The sequence below is a fragment of the Amblyomma mixtum genome, chromosome 10, assembly GCF_055824585.1.
Source record: "Amblyomma mixtum isolate Tamu chromosome 10, ASM5582458v1, whole genome shotgun sequence".
Classification (NCBI taxonomy): domain Eukaryota; kingdom Metazoa; phylum Arthropoda; class Arachnida; order Ixodida; family Ixodidae; genus Amblyomma; species Amblyomma mixtum.
Window position 1 is genome coordinate 153,390,275 of NC_143021.1, and position 22,027 is coordinate 153,412,301.

General features: G+C 46.2%; 1 protein-coding gene across 1 annotated transcript; it reads right to left on the reverse strand.

The window, feature by feature from the left end:
- Positions 1-1,485: 1,485 nt before the first annotated feature.
- On the reverse strand, positions 1,486-21,766 carry LOC149327407 (tissue factor pathway inhibitor 2-like). Its single transcript, XM_089564861.1, has 5 exons — positions 21,697-21,766; positions 14,796-14,951; positions 9,765-9,932; positions 7,091-7,279; positions 1,486-1,493 (listed from the first exon to the last, which is right to left on the reverse strand). Exons 1-5 carry the CDS (start codon positions 21,764-21,766, stop codon positions 1,486-1,488), a joined length of 591 nt encoding a protein of 196 aa, XP_089420987.1.
- Positions 21,767-22,027: the final 261 nt, after the last annotated feature.

Genomic DNA, 22,027 nt, shown 5'->3' on the forward strand with positions numbered 1-22,027 from the left:
AAGGGCGACGAGCGCAAAGACGTTGCTTGCGCAACTCGTCAAAACTTTGGCACAGTGTATAAACCGAGGCGACGGTGGTGGGGCTCTTCGCCAGCAACACCTGAAAAGCGTCGTCGTCGATGCCTTTCAGGACGTGCTTAATCTTGTCAGCTTCGGACATAGCTGGATCAACACGCTTGCATAGGTCAACTACATCTTCAATGTAGCTGGTGAAAGTCTCGTCCTTGTGCTGAGCTCGGACACGCAGGCTTTGCTCAGCGCGCAGTTTCCGGACGGCGGGACGGCCGAAAACCTCCGCAAGTGTGCTCTTGAAAACGGTCCAGGTGGGGATGTCGGCCTCGTGGTTTCGGAACCACAGGTTCGCTACTTCGCTCAGGTAGAATATAACGTTGGTCAGTTTGACGCTGTCATCCCAATTGTTATGGCGGCTCACCCGTTCGTATGATTCCAGCCAATCTTCTACATCCTGGTCGCTGTGGCCGCTGAAAACAGCGGGGTCGCGCTGCCGTACGGCACCGGGCAGATGACGGGCTGCGGCGGGGGGGCGGGCTGTTGACTGGTCTTGGACATCGGGATGGCGCGACTGCGAAGGTCCACGGTGATGGGGAACGGTGAACGCAGCAACCTCCACCAAATGAAGAGTGGTTTATTGGCACGTTGAAGCGCCGGCAACGAAGACCCGGGCGCAAGTCGTCTAGGAACCAGCGAGGCGAGAGCCCGGCACACAAGCGGCAGTTCTCCAGCACGTGCCTTTCACGGGCGGCGCTAGCGCTTCGTCGTCGTTGGTGGCGGTGCTGAATCATCATCTTCATTCCACCAGCCAGTTATATCAACCTCTCAAGCAGGACATCTTTCCTTCAAAGCACCGCACCGCTACAAACATGCGCGACGATTTTTCCGCATATCAAAATCCAGATCTAGTCAGTTTCTTGCTCTAACACCCTGCATGATGTCATTACAATAGCGATAGCATTTGTGGGGCTGACGGCCCAACTTTGGCGCGGTGCACGAGGCTCAACGCGCATAAGGATGAAAATTTACAGGACGATCTGTTTACTGTCGTTGCCTATATGGTATTTGCTGAGGTAATCGCGAATAGAGTCAGGACAACCTTAGACTTCACTCAACCAAATGATCAGACAGGCATTCATGAAGAATACTTATCAATAAATCAATAATAGATCATGTTCACAGTATCAGTCAGTTGATAGAGAGTTGTGCAGAATATAAGGAACCATAAACATAGCCTTCATAGTTTACGAGAAAGTATTTTGATCAGTAAGAACCTCATCAGTCATGCAAGCATTGGGAAATTACGGTGTATAAGAACCTGATGTAAAAACACTGAAAGATATCTATAACGACTGCGCAGCTACCATAGTCTTCCATAAATGGAGCAATACAGTTCCAATTACGAAGGGGATAAGACAGGGAAACACCATCTCGCAAATGCTATTCACCGCCACGCGAGTTTACAAGAGGTAGTCAGAAGCCTGGATTCGCAACATTTGGGGGTAAGAGTTAATGAAGAGTACCTTACTAATCTGGGATTCGCTCAAGACACTGCCTTGCTAAGTCACTCTGGCGATGAACTGCGAAACATGGCCTGTGAGTTAGGCAGAGCAGAACGGTGGTTGTAAAAATAAATATGCAGAAAATAACAGTAATATTCAACTGTCCCGCCAAAAAACCGCAGTGTACAGTTGGCTGCGAGGTAATCGAAGTTGTCAGGGAATACGTCTACTTAAAGCCCTGCCTTAGCAGGTCCGGTAGAGGGTAGCGACAGGAGGGCAACGACAGGAAGAGGGTAGAGTTCGTCACAGAACACACGCTGTTTAATGACACCCTAGTCGAAATCAAGAGAAAGAAACGGGCGTTGGTAGAGCATGTAATGCGAAGGCAAAATAACCGATGGTCCTTAAGAGTAACATAATGGATTCCAAGAGAGGGCTAACGTAGCAGTGGCCACGAGAAAACTAGGTAGGCGGATGAGATTTAGAAGTTTGGTTTGGTTGGTTTATGGGGTTTAACGTCCCAAAGCGACTAAGGCTATGAGAGACGCCGTAGTGGAGGGCTCCGGAAATTTCGACCACCTGGGGTTCTTTAACGTGCACTGACATCGCACAGTACACGGGCCTCGAATTTCTCCTCCAAAGAAATTCAACCGCCGCGGCCGGGATCGAACCCGCGTCTTTCGGGACAGCAGCCGAGCACCATAGCCACTGAGCCACCGCGGCGGCATTGCGGGGATAGGATGGCCGCAGCTGGCACATGACAGGGTGGATTGGAGAGATATGGGAGGGGCATTTACCCTGCAATGGGCCTAGCCAAGAGGATGATGATGATATTACAGGTCATCCTGCGCTATTAGGACGTGAGCGCGGGTAGATCCTAGTGCAACTGCACTCATGTCCGGCAAGTGCTTCGCGGGCAGCGTGGTGACTGCGCTCGCGATTTGGCGGCGCCTGCACAATGGTCGAGAGAGCTGCGCATGGTGGTGGAGCAGCGCGGAAGCGCTTTCAGGGCACCGTGTGAAAGAAACGATTGAAGGTAAAGGGAAAGAGGCTCCGCATTGGAGACCTCGGGAATAATTTCAACTACAAAGGGACTCCTTTCATGTACGGACATCCTACTGCACCCTGGCGCCGTTTGCGTTTCGTCCCCACTGAACTGCGGTCAAGTGGCCGAGATTTCTCCTCGGATTCATCGCAAAAACGGGCGAAAAACTGAGCAAAAACGGCGTATAAAGATAGGGCACGCGTTTTATAAGTAATTTATCTTGTGTTCTACCTCCGGTGGGATCATGAGGATCAAATAGGCATGAGGTTTTAGTAGCTTCTGGGATGAAGTGAGTGAGAAAGGACACAAAGATAAACTCCTTAAAATCAATATCGGGATTTTAAAAAAAATTTGACATATTACGCAAAATCGGTGTAAGTGGGGCATGAAAGTTATTTGTGGTCAAGGCGGCAGAAAACAGACACTTGAAAATATATTTTTCAATGCTAATGTCTTTGGCTGAGTGACCATCTACAACACCATTCAGCAAATTTTGAAGCCCTGATAGAGGAGAAATATCAAAGACGACAGGAGGGAAGATTAACGAGGCGATACTGTGTTGACTATTAGTGATTTTTGAGCAAAGGAAATGGAGCAGTAATTCTCTCACTTCCTCACGGGCATCTCATCCGCGCCGGGAGGGAAGGAAGGAAGGCGGGAATGAAAGAAGAGAGAAAGAGGTGCCGTAGCGAAGGTCTCCGGAATATTTTCGACCACCTGGGTATCTTAAACGTGCACTGTCATCGCACAGCACACGGGCGCCTTTTGCGTTTCGCCTCTATCGATGCACGACCGCCACCGCCGTGATTGAAGTCAGGTACTCCGGCTAAGATGCCGAGCGCCCTAACCACTGAGCCACCATGGCGGGTTTACCATGCTCACGGGATAAGCATAATCGGGGCAAAACAGGGGAGAAAAACAAAGTACAGCTCAGTTCAGGAAATTTGAAACGCTGCCTAATCACAAGTCGTGGTAACGGCGCTATTCATAACGCAACATTCTACCAAATTGTGTTTAACAAAGGAGATAGTGACCGTAAATGTAGGAAGTAAAACACGTAGATAAATATTTAGTGTAATTGTTAAAGAACAAAAGCTTCAGTGGTTCACTTGCGTAATTTCGCTTTCGCAGTCTTTCGGATGGCGAGCTACAGTAGATTGTGCGTTACGTCTTGACAGACATTTGTATATTGATCTTTATGGCGCTATCTTACGACATGCGAAAACATTGTGTTCATAACAACGTCCTGTCGAAACAATGCACTTCGACAGAATTTCTGGGAATATGGCGGGAAGCGGCTTGCATCGGCCTCACACCTCCATACAAAAGCAAGAATTTCAGGTCCTAACTTCAGGTCCTACCATATCCAGCCCGACATTGTTATTCAATCGTCGGGCGTTCAACACCGACAGGTATGCTAAATTTCTCGCAGCGATTACTTTAACTGACGCGTGTGAAGCGTAGCTACTATCGGGAGAAAGAGATCTTTTGTGGGTACAAGGATAGATATTTTACTTTTACTTAACATTTGTTTACGCCGCAGGTATAACAACAGCCGCCAGCGTGGATCTTTGGTTGATATGTTGTGCCGTCAGACCTTGCACCTGAATTTGAGGCCGTTGAAGGAAGGAATTGAGATTGGTATCCTTATTTGATGTTCAAAAGCAGAAAACGGGATATTGGCTCTAAGGTACACCACAATGGAGCCCACTGTATTAATTTCAACCACATGCCGTTATATAATATGCAATTGCATTTCGAACACTCGTGCGCCTTGCCTTTAACCTCGTCGAAGCGCGGCCACGGCAACCTGGATTAAGAAAACGTCATTGGGATCAGGAGCGGTGGAAGGAGTGGTCAGTAGTTGAACGCACTTACGTACATGCCTTTGTGCAGTCTTATTAGTCTTGGTTATAAGTTCCTACAATGTTCTAAAGTACATAGGGTTTCATGTTTTTAAATGAACAAAAATATATTGAGGTCATGAAAATTTTTTCAAGAAGTTTTTATTTTTAGCAGCAACCAGCACAGAGCAGCAGCATCCTTGCAGCATTCTCCTATCGCAGTTATCCATTGACCCAGCTTACTACATTGACCCTGGAAGAGAGATCAGCGTTTATACTTCTGCCAAAGAGTTAATGAAAGACTAGGAATTAAAATATGCTGACCGCTGTTCTTTGCAGCATCAAAGGTCGTATGATCGGTGAATAAATTCTGCAGCGGGTATTCTTTGACAATTACCTACTTCGAGTTAGGTAAAGGAAGCGCTGACAAAAACAATGATTTTGAGAAAGGTTTCTTCTGAATTCTTCATATAAGGTGCTTTATAGAGATAACGAAAAGATTTGCAGCACAGCATAATCGAAACTGCCTGCCACAAATGCCGCGTAAGGGCTTAGGCTGGCTGGTTAAATTTAACTCTTCTTGTCGGTCATCTATTTTACACAGGTTGTTTTGATTGTGCTGGTTAAGCCCATGTGCAGGACAATTTTCTCGCGCTTTTAAATGAATTTATCACGTGACAACAAATAATAAGCAAAGTAACGCGTATTGTTCCCGATGCGAGAAACTGTTGCATAAATCAGACCTGCATTGGGCTTTCTTGCCATTGTGCGTCAACGCTCTTTCCCTACAAGTATTTAAACATCTTTACTTCCTGTCTGTTATCGTTCTATTTCCGAAGGCATTCTTCATATAGTATTTTACTCCGAGCGTTTCGTGCTTCGAACGATCCGCTGCCGATATCCGCCTGCACTTCCGGTTTAGTGGTTTTGCTGTGGACACCTAGTTCTAACCTTCCAACAGCTCTCTAATTTTTTTCTAATCCCGACTGAGCTTCTGTCCTTAGGCACAAAACAGCATCCCCGACACGAAGACCCAGTACCATTATTCTATTCCAAATACCTCTCAGTGCTTCATATTTTTTGTACCCCATAATGCCCTATGTTTCAGTATCCCGGCATCTCTTAGCCATTCTGGCCTAACAGACTGCTCCTACTCCTGGACACTTTCCGCTTGTTCAAAAGCAGTGGGCGATGTAAGTGCACATCCTTTTTGGCCGAGATGTGAAATTGTACAGAACCCTTCTCTGCAACCGTGCGCTATGTGTGTGTGCGGGTGTGTGCAATACACATGCTGCATGAGGAAGACATGCGCGCCACGTGCTACATGTTTTGCGAGATGAGCGCCACCCAGTCTCCTCTAACCCTGAGCACTCTAAGCATTTAATTGTATTACGACATCATCATCCTAGATTCGCACCATCACTTTCATTTTGCTTCCACATTCCTGCTTTCTCAGTGTCCAGTAGCAGGCGAGGGACACCTTACCGCCTGTCGACCTCTGCACCTTTCCTTTCATTAAATTTTTCTCTCTGTCTCTCTCGCATAACCAGAGATATTTTTATTCACGCACTCTGCCTAAAGCGCTATTCCTAGTTACGCTTAGCGAGCAACTGTGTTCCAATTCGTTTTGGACAGATTCAGTGATGTCGGAATAAAAGAGTAGCGTACTTCCTCTAGTCGCGTGGCTCGCTGTTCCAGCGACACCATTCAGTGTTTTATTTTGTTTCTTGGGCACGTGCCCCACGGATGCAAACGGGTCAGGTGACAAGCCTCTAGATAAAGCAGTGACCTTCTCGCCCGTCTGTGCGCCAGGCGTTAACGAAAGGTGGCGTCGCCGAATCTCATGTGGAATTCACCACTTTTGCTTTGCTAACAATGTCTGCGGCCGGTATGGCTACTGTACGATAACCCATTTAGGAGGGGTGAGTTCGAGCACAATAAGGAGGCGTAGCAGTAACACGCTTGCTTAGTCATTTTTTAGCGAATATCCAAATAATTCACCGAGGGGGCTTCTCCATACGGACTGATTGTCGGACATGTGTATCTCAAGTCGCTTTCATGACGTTTGGTAATGTATAAATCGATAACTGAGAATGCAGAACGCAGTTGAGGTTGTCATGGAAGAAAGCTATCTGCGTATTAAGCTTTTTCTCGAATGATTATAAAACTGTATTGTGATGTAGGGAATATAACCCAAGTCCCATCATTGTCCTCCTCTTCCAGAGCTCTCCGAAATGTAGGACTCAATGTTAGCACATTATCAAGCAAAAAAAAAGCAAGCAGAGAGATGGGATTTTACGTAGGTTTCAAATTACGTTTACGCACCTATTAGCTCTTGTAGCAATGTAAGGACAACACTTCAGCACACATGAGAGCGATGAAAGGTTCAGTTTTTTTCTCTCCTTCGGAAACTTTGTATCTTTTTTTGTGTTCAAAATTCCCCAGAAGAGAACCGAAAGTCGCAAAAATTCGCTAGTCGTGTTTCAGCACCTAGATTTTCACATCCTGAACCTTAAAAAATAATTCTGACACAATTTCCTCTTTCATTCTCGAATACCTTCCTCGCTCACGAGTAGGCGGATGTTCCCCGAAAACTCCTCTACATCATCAGGAAATCTCTTTGGAATCTCAGGCTGCAAACAAAATATTATCTACTATGTAGCCGTACTCTGGATGCGTTGACTCACCTTGCATACAGTGCTTATGGCACTGGTCGTAGGTCAAGAAATTGTTCTGTCCACCCCCGCACCCATAGTAAGGAAACCATTGGCATTGTCTTGCACGATTGTTGTAGTAGTAACGATACGATCCAGTTGCTCTATGGCAGGTGTATCCTTGATTTGCAGGCTCTCTACAGTATGCAGGTTGCCCAATGCCTAAAAAAAACATGTTGGTAATCATGGTAATAAATTTTGGGCACTGGTTTCTAAATCAGCGATAAGTCGGTATTATAAAAATGCCAGCTATAAAAGTAAGAGAATACAGATCCTCAAAAATAGACATTCTTGTAAAACCCACATTCGGCTCCGGAAACCCACCTCGTCAGCCCGCTGCTGCCCTGCCCAGCCCAGCCCTTCGAGTGTGTTGGCGTTGACCTGTACGGCCCTCTGGATCCTCTGGATAGCTGGACCGTCGTTGCTATCAATCATCTAACGCGCTACGCCGAAACGTTGCCTTTAACATGTTACAGAGGCGACGGCATTCCTACTTCATCCTCCATTATAACATTCCTCAACACTCCTCTTCATGGTGCTCCCAAAGATTTGCTGAGTGAAAGAGGTCCCACCTTCCTTTCTAAAGTTGTAGAAGCTGTCGTTGTGGAATGCAAGATTGTCCACAGCATCACCTTCGCGTACCATCCGCAGTCCCATAGATTAGACACATAGAATCCCTGCAACAGACGCGGCGTTGTAGCTTTTGTCACCTATGCTTACAACTCTTTTACTGAAGCCACCACCGCTTCCTCTCCACACCTTCATTTCTACAGCCGTGAGCCTTCTTGCACAAAATAAACGCAATCGTGTGATACCGACATCATGCTTGCGAATTTTCGCCCGAGTGGAGTTGTAAGAGAGACCGGAAACTCCAATGGCCGGCGTTCAGTGAAGAAGACGATAACCGCTGAACGCTGCTACACTCGTGCGGGCTCTGGCTAATTCCAACTGATCGCAGGACGTTGTGCTAATTGTTCGCAACGCAGCGCTTTGCAGGACTTCCTTTACTATAAGTTTTCTGAATTGGTGTGACGAAAAAGCTGTAAGGGGTATTGGAATTGAGCACGAACGCTAATACCATATAGCAAAATTCGCGCCCTGAAAGCCGGAACATTATCCTGCGAACATCAAGCATATTTGTCGCCGCACTTAGCTGAGGGCCACCTGTTCCTGCTCACCGGAAAAAGTTAGCACCAGACAAACTGACTTTTAGCGTACATAGCGGCGACCGTCACCACATTAGTGGCGCGAAATTCCCGGGTAGCCGCGTGCTCAACCCTAGTGCTATATTCGTAAACGATAAATGCTGCATAATTCGTTAAGTTGCATTCCTAGTTTACACAATGATCGGAAGTCAGTGCCTTGACGTCTCATGATAAAGTGCCTGATACAATAACCGCTACGCAAAAGACAACAGTAAGAGCTGGTAGAAATGCACACGCTTCATGTTGCAAATAACTGCGGGATAGTATTCTCAGCAACGATGGACACTTGAACCTCACTAGATTTGAAGGGATTAAGGTCAAAGGTGAAAATATTTTACTAAACAATTTGCCGCACTGAAAGTCTGCGAACTCATTTAGGTCAGCATTCTTAAAATTCATTGACATTACAGATAGCACTCTTTTGGATGTCCGGCCAGCGAGGCTTGAAGCTGACTTCATGATTTCATTCTTTAAAACTCTATAGCCTCTAAGGCGTCACGGCAAAAACTCTGCTGCCTATCAGTTTTATTCTAGAAAGCACTGCATGGCTTTCAGCATGATGAATAAGGAATCGGGGCAACTTTTGCGTAGCAAGCAAATGGAGCGCCATAGTTTCGCATTGCGGTCCTATATGCGCAAGAAATCAACTAGAGCGCGATAAAGCACTCACTGTAATGTTTTAGGCCATAGAACAGGATTACATCAGGGGAGGAGAGGGCACTCAGAGTGGCCCAGGAACGCACAGACAGCAATATAACTTTTTATCGAAGTTCGCTTAGCGGAGAGTGCATATCTTGGGTCCTGAACACTTCAACATGTTCAAAGAGCTCGCGCCTGATATTATTAAAAAGCTTACCCTTACTATGCTTCAAACGTCACACATCTGCGAACCGCTCGAAAAGAAGGACCGCAACTGCGCAGAACGGCGGTCCTTTTAGTAAGGTGGTTTAATGTATATACATTAGCCCCTAATGCGTCACGGCAACTACTCTGGTGTTCATAACAGCCTTATAGCTTTCCTTTGGGGCCGTGCGGCTGTGCTTGGATGGCTCATGATGATAATACTCTCCTATTCTGAAATATACTCCACTCGGCGGATCCGCCTAAACATCGGACATTGTATATGCAAACTTGACAGGCACCGCGTAATTTCCAATTCACCTTTCTCTTTTAGGCACCATCTTTGAGCACCACCTGCGAGTCAAAGTGATAGAGTAAACACTGTGCAGCCACGCACTTAAGATTTCGCTACCTGTGTATCAAGACGAGCCCTCTAAGTAGCCATCCGCATTAAATATCACAGACTGTATTCAACATAGTCTCTACTCTCCTGCATGTGTTCAGCTGGAAATAGCGTTCAAGAAGACGCATATGATTGTTTATGAGTAAAGGATGCGTTAGGTATTTTTTGTAAGGCAGCATAATAAAGAGAATTATCTTACGGCCGCCGCAAGTCCTGACGCATTCCGCAGCGGTTGGAAAGTTATTGCCGGTGTAGCCGCAGGCTAAATCAAAAAGGCAAGTTTTTGATTTAGGATCAAAGTAGAAGACTTCCACTTGAGAACCAGCCACACATCCAGTTACAGCTCGGGGCGCTGTGCAAACGTCTCCTGAAATGAAAAATAAAACGATGTGTTTCCAGTGTCATCCACTTATAGAGAGAATTTATTCCTTGCAGGAAATCTTTACGCAGTGCGCTGTATATTTAACGGTATGAGAAAGCACCGATTTTAGGCATGTTTTTTTATTATTCGACATAGACCCCCAAGAAAGATTGCTTAAAATAAGAGTTGCTTATTGGCAAAATTCAAAACCAACTTTTATGCTATGAGTTAATTGTGTGCCTTTATTAGCCTTCAGCGTGGTTGTTTGTGCCAACATTGTCGTGCTTTGATTGCAAAGAGCATACGGAGGATTGTCGGGCAGTTCGGAACAAATAAAAGCAGTTGCTCTATTGCAGTAGCACTTTAGGTACATTTACCGAATTCGGGCATACGTACGTCCTTTAAACCAGCTTTGTGGAAGGTGACTCCTTCGGTGGAAGCCACTGGAGTCTTGGACTGAGGACTCCACCCAGAATACGCTCGTCTCCTTTTTATAAATAAACTTTTATTCTTTATCTCTCTCACCTGCAAAGCTCCCACCTGTACAAGCTGCCAGGTGAGTACACCTAGCACTGACAGTCCTTCAAGGTAAATATAGTCAGTGCAAAGGCCTTATGAGAAAGGCCTTTAGTTTAAAGGTCTTCATTGTAAATGCTTTCTGGGTAAAGGTCTTTGTTAAAGGGCTTGAGGTCAAAGCTTTTATGGCTAAGGACTTTAGTGTAAAGCCCTTTGAGCCAAAGAGTGCTTTCGCTTTCACAGCACGTATGTTCTTTAGATGGCCTCTGTAACTAAGTCTACTGCCCGGCATTCCACGCATAGCCACGCCAAACCGTCTACCTTTTTGCTGTGCAGACTGCTTTTACAACGGTTTTTGTGTTACCTTCATTGCTCGGTTTGCGGTGATTTGTGCAGACTCATCCTGTAAGGCGCTCACGTTCAATGATGTGCCGAGTCAGAGTGCTCAACCTGTGCCTCACTCTTCGTGTTATGTCCGCGTCGTCAGTTTTGGAGCGCCATTGTCGCTTCCGCTGCTAGAAAACAGCGAATGCGACGCGGCGCAGCAGTTGCGTCGCGATGAAGACACATGTATGCACCGAATGTGAAAGGAGAAAAGAACTCAGAAACGTGGAAGCTAACAAAGAGGGTTCAGCTTAAGTTAAGGGCAACGCAGCGAGCTGTGGTAAGAAAAATGATAGGTGTAACGTTAAGAGATCGGAAGACGGCGGAGGGGGTGAGGGAACAAACGCGGGTTAATGACATCCTAGTCGAAATCAAGAGGAATAAGTGGGCTTCGGCATGGTATGTAATGCAAAGGCAGGATAACTACTGGTCCTTAAGGATAACGGAGTGAAATCCAAGAGAAGGCAAGCGTAGCAGGGAGTGGCAGAAAGTTAGGTGGGCGGATGAGATCAGAAAATTTGCGGGAATACGGTGGTCGCAACTGGCGAAGGACAGGGTTAATTGGAGAGACTTGGGAGAGGCCTTGGCCCTGCAGTGGGCGTGATCAGGCTGCTGCTGATGATGATAATGAAACGATTATGGCATTTAAAAATTACACAACCAACCTGTTCACAAAACTCCAGATTATATGAGAAGAACCAGTGGTAGCTTTAAAGGGCACAGTTTTCAACAACCATTGCCTCTTTCAGTGTCGTGAGATAACATGTCTGGCGAAGAGATAAAACACTGCCGATGATTTCTCCCGAATAGTACAAAATGCGCTGGCTGTACTACTTCCACTGGTGTCAGTGATCGTGCCGGGAAAGAATGGAACTTAAGGCAAAGCAATGTACAATGACAAAGACAATAGTTGAGCCTACTGCACTGACATTTCGTCAGGTGCTCGATTACTTCATAAAAGTTCGGCGTTTTGGTTGGCAGTCATTACTTTGGTCAGAATGATTGCTTAAATTTTTGACCCCGTAGAAGTTATAGTTGCTCCTTTTAAGAGCATTTTTTCTATTCTCATTACCGCTAGGTCTTGGTTGCCGCAAGGAAGCGTAAATCAAGTGATAAAATTTGATTAAATTTTGTGGGTATTTTTTTCGCGTGCCGGTTTGTTGTTTTGGCAGATAAAATTATAAGGACTTCTTTTTGAATATGCAACCTCGAATATGAGCAGTCCGCTTCTCATAAACACTTTCTCTGTTTTGCACGTATGTCAGTTTAATTACTGACCTAAAAATATTTAATTTATATCAGCCTGTCTACACCCCGAGAGACAAAATGGCTCCCAGAAGGTGTAGTTATTAGCTGTAAGTTGAAAGTTTGCGTCTAATTTTCAATCACCGGATAGGCAGTCATAAGTCACGTGTGGTATGTTTTAGATATGAGCCACTGTAACAGGTAGTTTTGGATGGATTAATCCGAAGATAGGTTGGATAAAACACGTATGATGTTTTAAAGACCCACAGGTCGTCACGACCAGGCTCATGCAAAGCCTGTGGGCTTTTGCAAAAAAAGTAGGTTCGTTAATATACACCCCGTGCCGTGCCATTAATATAGACCTCTTGCATTGCCCAGGGGGCGCTGCGAAAATGGTGCTAAAGAGCGCCCTCTGCCCTCGGCTGGGTAGTACCGGGCTCTGGCGTCTGCTTCGGAAAGCACGTTGGCAGTATGGACCCGCGACTTTCGCTTGTGCTGTGCCATGGCCTACAGCAAATATCGGGCGCCGAAGATTTTTTCAGGGCTGGCACGCTAGCTGTGTAAAGGGAAGAAATTACGCAGCGCCAAGCACGTGCACTCTGTTCAAGAAATAAGCGGCGAAGTTTCAACGCGGTGTCATTCGCAAGTGAAGAGAGTCGCGTACGAAGTTGAACTTCAGATAAGGTCTGCACGCTTCGAGATTCAAGCGGACCAACGCGATGAAATACTTGCAATATATGAATTCGCAGCAGTTCTAAACAGACGTGTATACGGGACTGCCCGAGCGCACGACGGTACACGCCGCGCCAGCAGCGGTCTTTCAGCATGCCACGAAACGGTGGGCCTCCTGCAGTCTTTCTTGACTGCATCTCGCTAAACAAGTAGTCATGCCTGCCTTGTAGTAGCCGCCATCTGTTCCCTCAGCAAATGTTAACATGATGCAATGCATATATGAGCTCGCAGCCGAATAACGCTGCAGCGCCAGCTCGTGCGCTGCGCGCTTGATGTAGTTTTCTTGATGTAGCTTTTCATCCTTAAAACGACATCGCTCGAACACGTTCGCTGTTATCAGTGATGCCGCGCTGCCACATACGTGCTGGTTTGAGGTCGACAATGTGCACATTTCACTCTCGACGCTGGGCTGCTCGTAGTGCGTAGCGAATTCGGACCTAATCAACCCGCCCATTTGTGGTCATTTGCACGCACCTGGCCACCTCACCACGTTGCACCAGTAGAATTGTCTCAATTGTCGCAGTGGCCGGGTCTCTAGTCGTTAATCACCAGCCATGCCTGCTGATTTGTCGATTTGCCTTAATAGTGATTATCTGAAGTGAGATGTTGACATGACATATGAATTATACCATGTATTTTTTGCGCTCTTTGCTGTGTTGTGCATTCCCTTGATATGATCTCTGAATTATGCCGTTCGTTTCTCACTTTTTGCTGCTTGCTCTGTTGTGCATTCCCTACTGTTTGGTGATTGTCATCGTACACTTTTTGCTGCTTTGCTGCTTGCTTGGTCCAACTGCCTATGTAGGGATCTACTAGACAAGTTGTGTTGTAGAATGCATAAATTCTCATTCTACGCCTGCATATGCGGCTGCTCGCTACATATACATTTTTTGAGAGAGGTAAGCGCCAAAAGAACACGAACACAAGGAGGATGAGGCCGGCTGTAGACTGCGGGGAAGATTGTAGGTACATATGCGGGATGACTGGCCGAATTGTTTTTCTCGTTACCCACAAAGTGGCGACTCCATATCCTGATGGTCGGCACTGCATCCCACGGTTTGCCGTCCGGACTGCATGTGCAAAAAGAACGAATTTCAGCAACGCGGTTAACCAAACAAACATCAAGGCAGGCGAAGCAGCCAGCACAACGTTACGCGAAGGTTCGCTTACTCAGTGCGTCGAACTGCAGCTATCCAGCGCGTCCGGCGCTCCGCTTCGTGAGACCTTGAAGGAAAACGGTGTAATTTGATACTGGGATTCAGACCTTGCTCGTGGCAGCCCACGACGCAGCAGTAACAACGGTGACGCTTTTTCGAGACTAAACGAGGTCTCTCGGGCGGATCGACGTCGCCGATTCCTTCTGCTGCCTGCGTTTCGTGCTGAGGCACACGGAGCGTCGGTTTTCTAAATACTAAGCCACGGCCAGGCCGCGGGGTGGTTGGTCACAAGTGACGATTTTTATCGCACTCACAACACTGCAGAAAAACGTGCGAATCGACGCAAAACGCAGACTAGAAAGGTGCGCCGCCACAGCCAGGGCTCACTACTGACCCAACCTGGTACTACCCAGCCAACTTCTCCTTGCCGCCACCAGGCGCCGCCACGTTACCCGAAACTCCAGCGCAAGAGGCCTATACACCCCGTCCCTATACAGAAATAGAGTAGTAACCTATAACAGTGTTCTTGCTTACGACTCATGATTTTCTCATACTTCGTGTCTTTCCTACATGCTAACGTATTAGAGAAATGTTGCTCAAAACATTACCCCGCTGACCTTCACACTGTGTAGCAAATATGGTATAAATAACACATGGAAAACTTAAAAGCTGAATATAGGAGAGCTTTTAGCTCCAAGGTAGCAACTAGCGATGTTTTGAAGCTCCATCAAACTAATGCTGAAGTGTGTTAATCAGAGTGAATGTTAATGATATCAAGCCTCATAAAATGCGCATAAAAGAATGAACTATTCGGTTCAAATCTGTATTTACTTACTACTTCGGCAAGTTGCATCGCATAGTGTTTTGTCTTTAAACGGCGCTGCGGAATTGCACGTGGATACGCATGTTCTTGTGTTTTGTTTAAACTGCCAGCCAGGAGTAGCGCAACGAGGTGTCGTTATGGTGAAGCTCTTTACAGCACATTTGGGATCTGCAAAAAAGAAAACTGACTTAAACACAACTAACAATGAGAGCCGACTGGTTTCTCGACTTCCCTTTATCCAAGTAATATTTTCAAAGGAAATATGCGAAAGTGACCCTCTATCTGTGTTCCCCAGGAGTGTCACGCTCCTTTGCTTTTAAAAGCTATATCCATGTGTCTTCGCAGCATTGTATTATGATTGAATACACAGTTGTTTCGTCCTTCTTTTATGCGAAGCATATTACTAGAGCTACACTACAGCCTGTCGAGCGCGGCGGTGGAGCTCCCATTGACCTTTAGCGTGACCACGTGACACCACGCGACAACATGACGTCAGAGCAGAGGAGAGATGGGCTGCCGGCTCGCGCGGTCGGCCGCGGCGGTGGAGGCTCCACATCAGAGGCGCGGCGGCTGACCACGTGACAACATGACGTCACAGCAGAGGATAGATGGGCTGCCGGCTCGCGCGGTGGGCCGCGGCGGTGGAGGCTCCACATCAGAGGCGCTGCAGCTGACCACGTGACGCTACAGCAGCGGTATAAAGCTGAGCTTGCATGCATTACGAAGCCTAGCCATCAATATGCTTTGCATCTGACTAGGCTTAACCTTTGCTAAGCCTCAGCCATTTTTTGTTCTGAATAAGCAACTATGAGCTGTCCACTTGCTTATAGGCTTATTAACGCATACCGGAGTTATGACAGCAGAGGAGGCGTTTTCACATTGATCTCACAAAACATAAAGCGAGAACAACGTACTTGCCCTCATGGCAAAGTACAGGTCACTAGAGAACGCCTAAGCCGGTTGTTTTTCACAAAGACGGCATATCTTTAAAGCAGAACTCTTAAAGAGGCCTGGGAATAAAAATCGGGCGAAATGTACGTGTCTAGGCGAAAAATCATTTCGTTGTAATATGGCCTTAAAGTCTTTAGGAATAAACTGCACTCTTTGGGCACCGATTTAGCGCATTCAGGTCGCATAGTTACCTGAAAGAAACAGCCCAAAAGGTACGATTAGTTATGGAGGCACTACCTGTACAAAAAAGTAGAATTGACGAACTAGAATACTTGAAAAATTGAAGTGCAGGTACTACTATAACTGGCTGCTTTCGCAATCAAACTACGCGCCGTGCGTCATGGTAGTGTACTGCGTGCACATCGCCGAAGCTAATCCACATCGCTACTTTCAATGAAAAAGGAAATCAAAAATTGTTCTCCTATCGAAAGCATGAGCTCTTCTTAGCTCGTTACTCTTTCGCGTCATACGCAGCACAACCAACCTCTTGTACGCGATGTAGTGTCAACTTCGAGAGCGGGACAAAAGCGCTGAGTATGTGTGCGTGCGCGTGCATGCTTACGTGTGCGTTTGTGTGTGCGCACGAACGGTCCGAACAGCACGAAGCCTAGATGCCGCACAGGTTTTAGAACCGACGAGGCAGTTGGCGTCCATGCTCACCCATTCACTCGATGATGTGTCAGAAATTTCCTTATTTGGCTTTTTATTTCCGCCTGTTTTGGCGCACGTGAGGGAGAAACTGGGTGGAGATAGGCGTGGCGCCCAACCCGTGTGTACTGTATGTACCATGAGCCAAGTGAACAATAGCGCAGGCTGCAGATTGCAACTTTGCACTCTTTTTCCCCTATCCCCACTCATCATCATCAGCCGGATTGCGCCTACTGCAAGGAAAGTACCTCTTCCATTTCTCTCCAATTCTCTCCTCATAAAGCTGCGTCCGCTATACACGCCTGCTCAGGCTATCTGCCAAACATGCACTTGCCCGCTGTTCAGAACCTCACACATACCATGATCATCACCATCATCATCAGCCTGACTATACCCACTACAGCGCAAAAGCCTGTCCAATAAACCCAGTCCTTTGCCAGCTGCGGCCACCGTATCCTATAACTTGAAACACTCTATCTCCTCGGAGCAGGATTTGTCCACCCAGGTGTACTACATGGCCACAACCTTCGGTGAACAAACCAGTTTGGTACACATCATTTCCTAGTAAAATTTAGTCCAGGCTCGCTCACTGGTATTCGTAATGCACTTTTTCCGAATTTCGAAATTGGTTACAACGGTGAGATTTGCTTCCGGGAAGACTACACTGACCACCCACACCCACACTCTCGAAAAGGCATTGACGATAGGTGTTTGACAGCTTTCCCTCTTTCCAAGAAATTAGTTTTAAAATCAAGGCAACATCTTTTAACCAAGGAACCGCGTTCGATGGATAATGCACTGTATGGGAAACTCGCAGCGTTTGTGTGCATTCTCCAGTGTGTGTGTGTGTGTGTGTGTGTGTGTGTGTGTGTGTGTGTGTGTGTGTGTGTGTGTGTGTGTGTGTGTGTGTGTGTGTGTGTCCCTGCGTGTGCGTGCGTGCGTGCGCACGCGCGTTCCGGGGATTCATGCAGTGCCCGGAGTGCGGCCATTTAACTTGCTACTAGATTGACTCATCACGCGATGCGCATCAGTATGTTCCCTTTTGTACCGGCTATTTCCTTTTTTCTGCTTTTTTGGCATCACACCCTAGGCGCATTTCATCAGCCTCTTTCAACTTCTATAAATAGAGGTCTGGAACAATCTCCTACCACTGTAATGAAGACTTACTGTTTTTCTAAACGTCAGTGAAGCCTCTTAATATCTTTAAGCACATGTGCGCCCACTTTATTAGCATTTTTCGGTGGTGTTGACAAGTACAAATTTGAGAATGAGGGTTCCGACGCTTCTGCTGCCAGCCAGAGCACATAACACATAACAAAAAACATTCCTGGGTACAAGCATAACAAATCCCTTTCTTAACTCTGAGCACTCTCTCGATCCCATATTGAAATCCGTTGATTACGCCGGCAGTGTTGGCAACATCTCAACTTACATACGCCTTTTGTTCAAAGGCAGGCCAGTGCTCTTGAGGGCCGCACACAATCTCTCCTTGCCATCCCACATTGCCCCAGAGGCATCTCAGTGATCAGTCACAACTGTGGCTATCTTTACCATACTTACGACAGCACTGTCTAGGCAGTTGCCTACCATCCCTAACCTTCACCACAACTTTTACGCCGATGCCATTATTCTAAGGCGCAAAACGCAAAGTCCAGAGGATGCCGAAACAAACTTCCAGAAGCACATAGACATCAAGTGGACTATTTAGTCGAACTCAAATTTTTTTGCAGGAAAGTCTGAACTTCTCCTGATCATTCAAACACATACCAAAAAGAGACCAAAAGCCTGGTAAACGACTTTTAGAAAAGCAGGTACCAAAAATGACATCCTGCACTATTTTCAGATTAAACAACAACAGGAACAACTAAAACTCAGACATTACGCACAGCCACAAACAGTGGCGAGACACCCCGAAAACAATTAGGGAATCCTAAGAAAAAAAACAGGGGCGTAGACAAGAACACGACACGCCGTTCCTCACCGCACTTGAGTACGAAAGAATGGGGCAAAACGAGACCTTTTGTTACTTAGTGCCCACTAACTTTTAGGCCCGTATCGTGATAACTTGATACTTATGTGGTATAACTCGTCAACGCCCGCTATATTTGACCTCAAGATTTACAGGATTAGCGCCTTCTAAGCTTTAGAAGAAAAATTTGCGAAATTATCTCCTGTCAGCGAGATATCGGCCGAAAGGCGCAAAATTCCGCACGCCAGATTTTCGAAGCTATGTGGCTCGATTAAACTAGCACCTTAATTAATTAAAGAATAGGTATTCTAGTCGCAGGCAAGATGCGAGAGAAAAAACGAGGCTGCGATGTTCTGATGGGGCTTAAGGTCCTTGATGTTCTGGGAAGTGATGTTGTGGTGGGAGTACATGACGAAATAAGTAACGCGATCGTGACGCGGACAATAAGGCACGCACACACAGCGCCACACACATCGTAACGCTGCGTGTGCGTCTTCTCTGTCCGTGTCTTCGTCAGGTTCCTTATTTCTTCATGTAATGCACCAACAAGCCGAAGTGTGTACCCTTTTTGATGTAGTTGTTTAATTTCTTCCTGTAAAGCTCTGAACGTCATATCCGGTTCAGTAGAATTGTTTCAACGACTAAAAGTCAAACATGAAAACATGAAAAAAGAATCGGAACGGACACTTAAGCTGGGCCGTAAGGGTACGATGCGATAGTGCAGTGGGCCAGTTCGCGTATATGCAGAAGTTCATTCTCTACTTTGCATTCATAGATCCGTGGGAGTCCTCATACTTCTCCTGGCGCAGTGGTGCAGCGGTTAAGCGAAGCGGTCATGATCTGCGTTGGCAGGTGCTCCCAGCGGTGGGCCTTGTGCGGCCCAGGTTGCTCGTCCCGACTGATCGGTCCATAACTGCCACCTTCCATGGGGGTCAGTTTGCTCATTCTCCGTGGGAAAGGTTGTGGCCGGTAGGTTACGTTACCTAGAGGGCCACATGCCTACAAGCTGCTAAAGTGATGCTCATGATTTCTCTCTCACAACGCCGATGCCGGATTGTGTGTGTAACGGGGCTCCTAAGGCTATTGCGTTAAAATGTCTGCCTAGACGCAAGCAGCGCCTTTGCCACAAAGTGCTTTTGTGCTCCCAAAGGTGTGCACCAAAGAGCAGTAATGCAAATCAGATAATAAGTACAACAGAAATTACGTAAAAAGTTTTGCGAACCTCAGCATCGCACTCAGTCCGGCGGGCACGGACAGGTATGCGTAGAACACATTCTAACAACAGAGCGAGCTCTGTTCGGACAGGACAACATTCGCATTAAAAATCACGCGTTCAGGCGCTACGAATCTGTTGGAAGTGCATGTACGTTCAACTTTGCTGAGCTAAACATAAATAAGCACTGCAACCTAATAAACTTTTGGAGAAGGCAGGAAATTCAGAAGCATTGCGTAGCCAGGCTGCACAGAGAAAATGGCGGTAGAACTGCATAGACTGTAGTGGGTCATGGAAGAGCACACAGTCCTGAATTTGTTCTTGGTACAATGGCAGTCGTTCAATAAGGCTCAAAATGATTGTCCAGGTCTGCGTGTAGCCAAGTGTGTGTGACATCCATTGCAAGGATGGTGATTCTTCAAGGGCGGTTCACTTTATCCCGAGCATTGTCACATTTCGCAATAGTTTGAATTTTTAAATATATTTACAGCTTACTCTTTTATTTCATTTAATTAATCTTTACTAGGACGACCGGGAGCCGTAAAGCAGTTTTATTTTTTTTACATCTGGGAATGAAAATAACGGCGGCAATTTGCAAATCTGCGTCCCATCTCGCCCTACTCCGGCTTAGCCCACGTGTCTGTAGCAGACACGCGTACGCCTGTACTTAACGACAACATAGGCAAATCCTGTACTTAAGGAAAACATAGGCAAATATTTGAAAACATAATTAATTCTGCACTTAATACCTTTCACAGAGCTGCACTGGGTCCACCTATTCAGACCTCATGCCGATGGCTGCAACAGACGAAGCTCCTTCACACATTCTCCGATCTACCGAGGCAGATAGGCAGAGAGGTTTTGCAGGCTTGCCTCGTACCGAACAGGAAGCGACATCCTCAAAGTAACACTGACTATTCCCTAACCAGCTCACATCGAATAGCCAGGACCGTCAGCTACCGTAAAATATCATATTTCCAAATGTGTACATATCACGCCACGTCTACTTCAAGGTCCACGTGAAGCAGAAGCGTGTGCTCAATATATGCGCGTGCTCAATATATGCTCAAGAAACGCATCCGCCACCACGCACTCGGCTGCGCATTTTTCTTACCTTCAGAACATAACCAAGCTGGAAATCAAACCGATTATATATGCCAAACAACAAGAATCTCTAGAAATTATTACACAGAACACGTTTATCATTACCTATACCTATACTAACACATTTAGCAATATGCAGCGGAGTCAGTTGCAATCTACTTCTATGATGGTGTAGTGAAATCTCATAACAAAAACTACATCATTTACATCATTAAAATAACCTTACACTGATACGTTACCATGCGGGCATTTAGGCAAATGAGATGCTATGTTAACTGGTCCTACAAAATTAGCATCAAGATCTCGATCCAATGACCAAATTAAACGTGAGTGGAAAACGCCGTGCTATATGTAGTGCAAACAACCGAGCTCTTCAGGAATGTCATAGAAACGTCACATTCTTCCACAAGCGGCATCTCCACCCCAAGAAGCAATTAGCGCTTTTCCTCCGCAAAGTTCACATTAACAATTGTCGCTCCTCTAATCCCCTGCAACTTTCTATCAGATGATACACATCACGGAGCAATCTCCCTGGAGGACAAGCAGATAAAGGCCTCATCCTATTATCACGCAGCGCTGAAATTACCTACAATTAATTTACTCACCCTCCCCCTTCCTGTAGTAAGCTTTACTTTAATCAGAGCTATGCGGCAACAAAGAGTGATTAGCATAGCAAGCGCTCTTTTTCACTGCGATTTAGAATCAGCCTCGAATCAAGATATTACCACGTCCGCATCCTTCACATCGCAGAACAAAACGTAAAAGGAGGAGAAAGGGTTCATTAAGTTTAAAGAGCTCCCGAGAGAAAATTGATGCACCGCTTTTGTGCAACTCTTTCACCTGCCACCATTTCTTTCGAAAACATCAACTGCATCCGCTTCAGCCTTCAGTTTCTAATAGTCTAATCCCATCCCGGATTCACGCGGACATTCTGCAGTTGCCAACGCGAATGGTAGTTCAGCTACAAAAATAAGAAATAACTAACGAAATACTAGGAGTTTAAGTTAAAATAGAAGATTGATGCATACCAATCGCTTCTAATGATTGCCCAGCGGAAACGCCATAGAGAAAAAGCGTGAGCAGTGTGCAGAGTATCATGGCGCTTGACTTGCGTTGCCAATGCATCTGGGTACTGTTTCCCTTTTATATATAAGCAAACCATACTCATGCAAGGTAAAGAGACCTCTGCCGCGACAAAAAGAAGACTGCTTAATAAAAAACAAAATAATCGAAACTGGATTAGAAAAAAAAATGCAACCTGAGAAAGAATAATACCGATTAAATTTATCCTGCTGCGTTCTTGATTCTGTTCTTGGAAACAAACATTTGAAGTTAATGCACAAAGACCACATATTATCG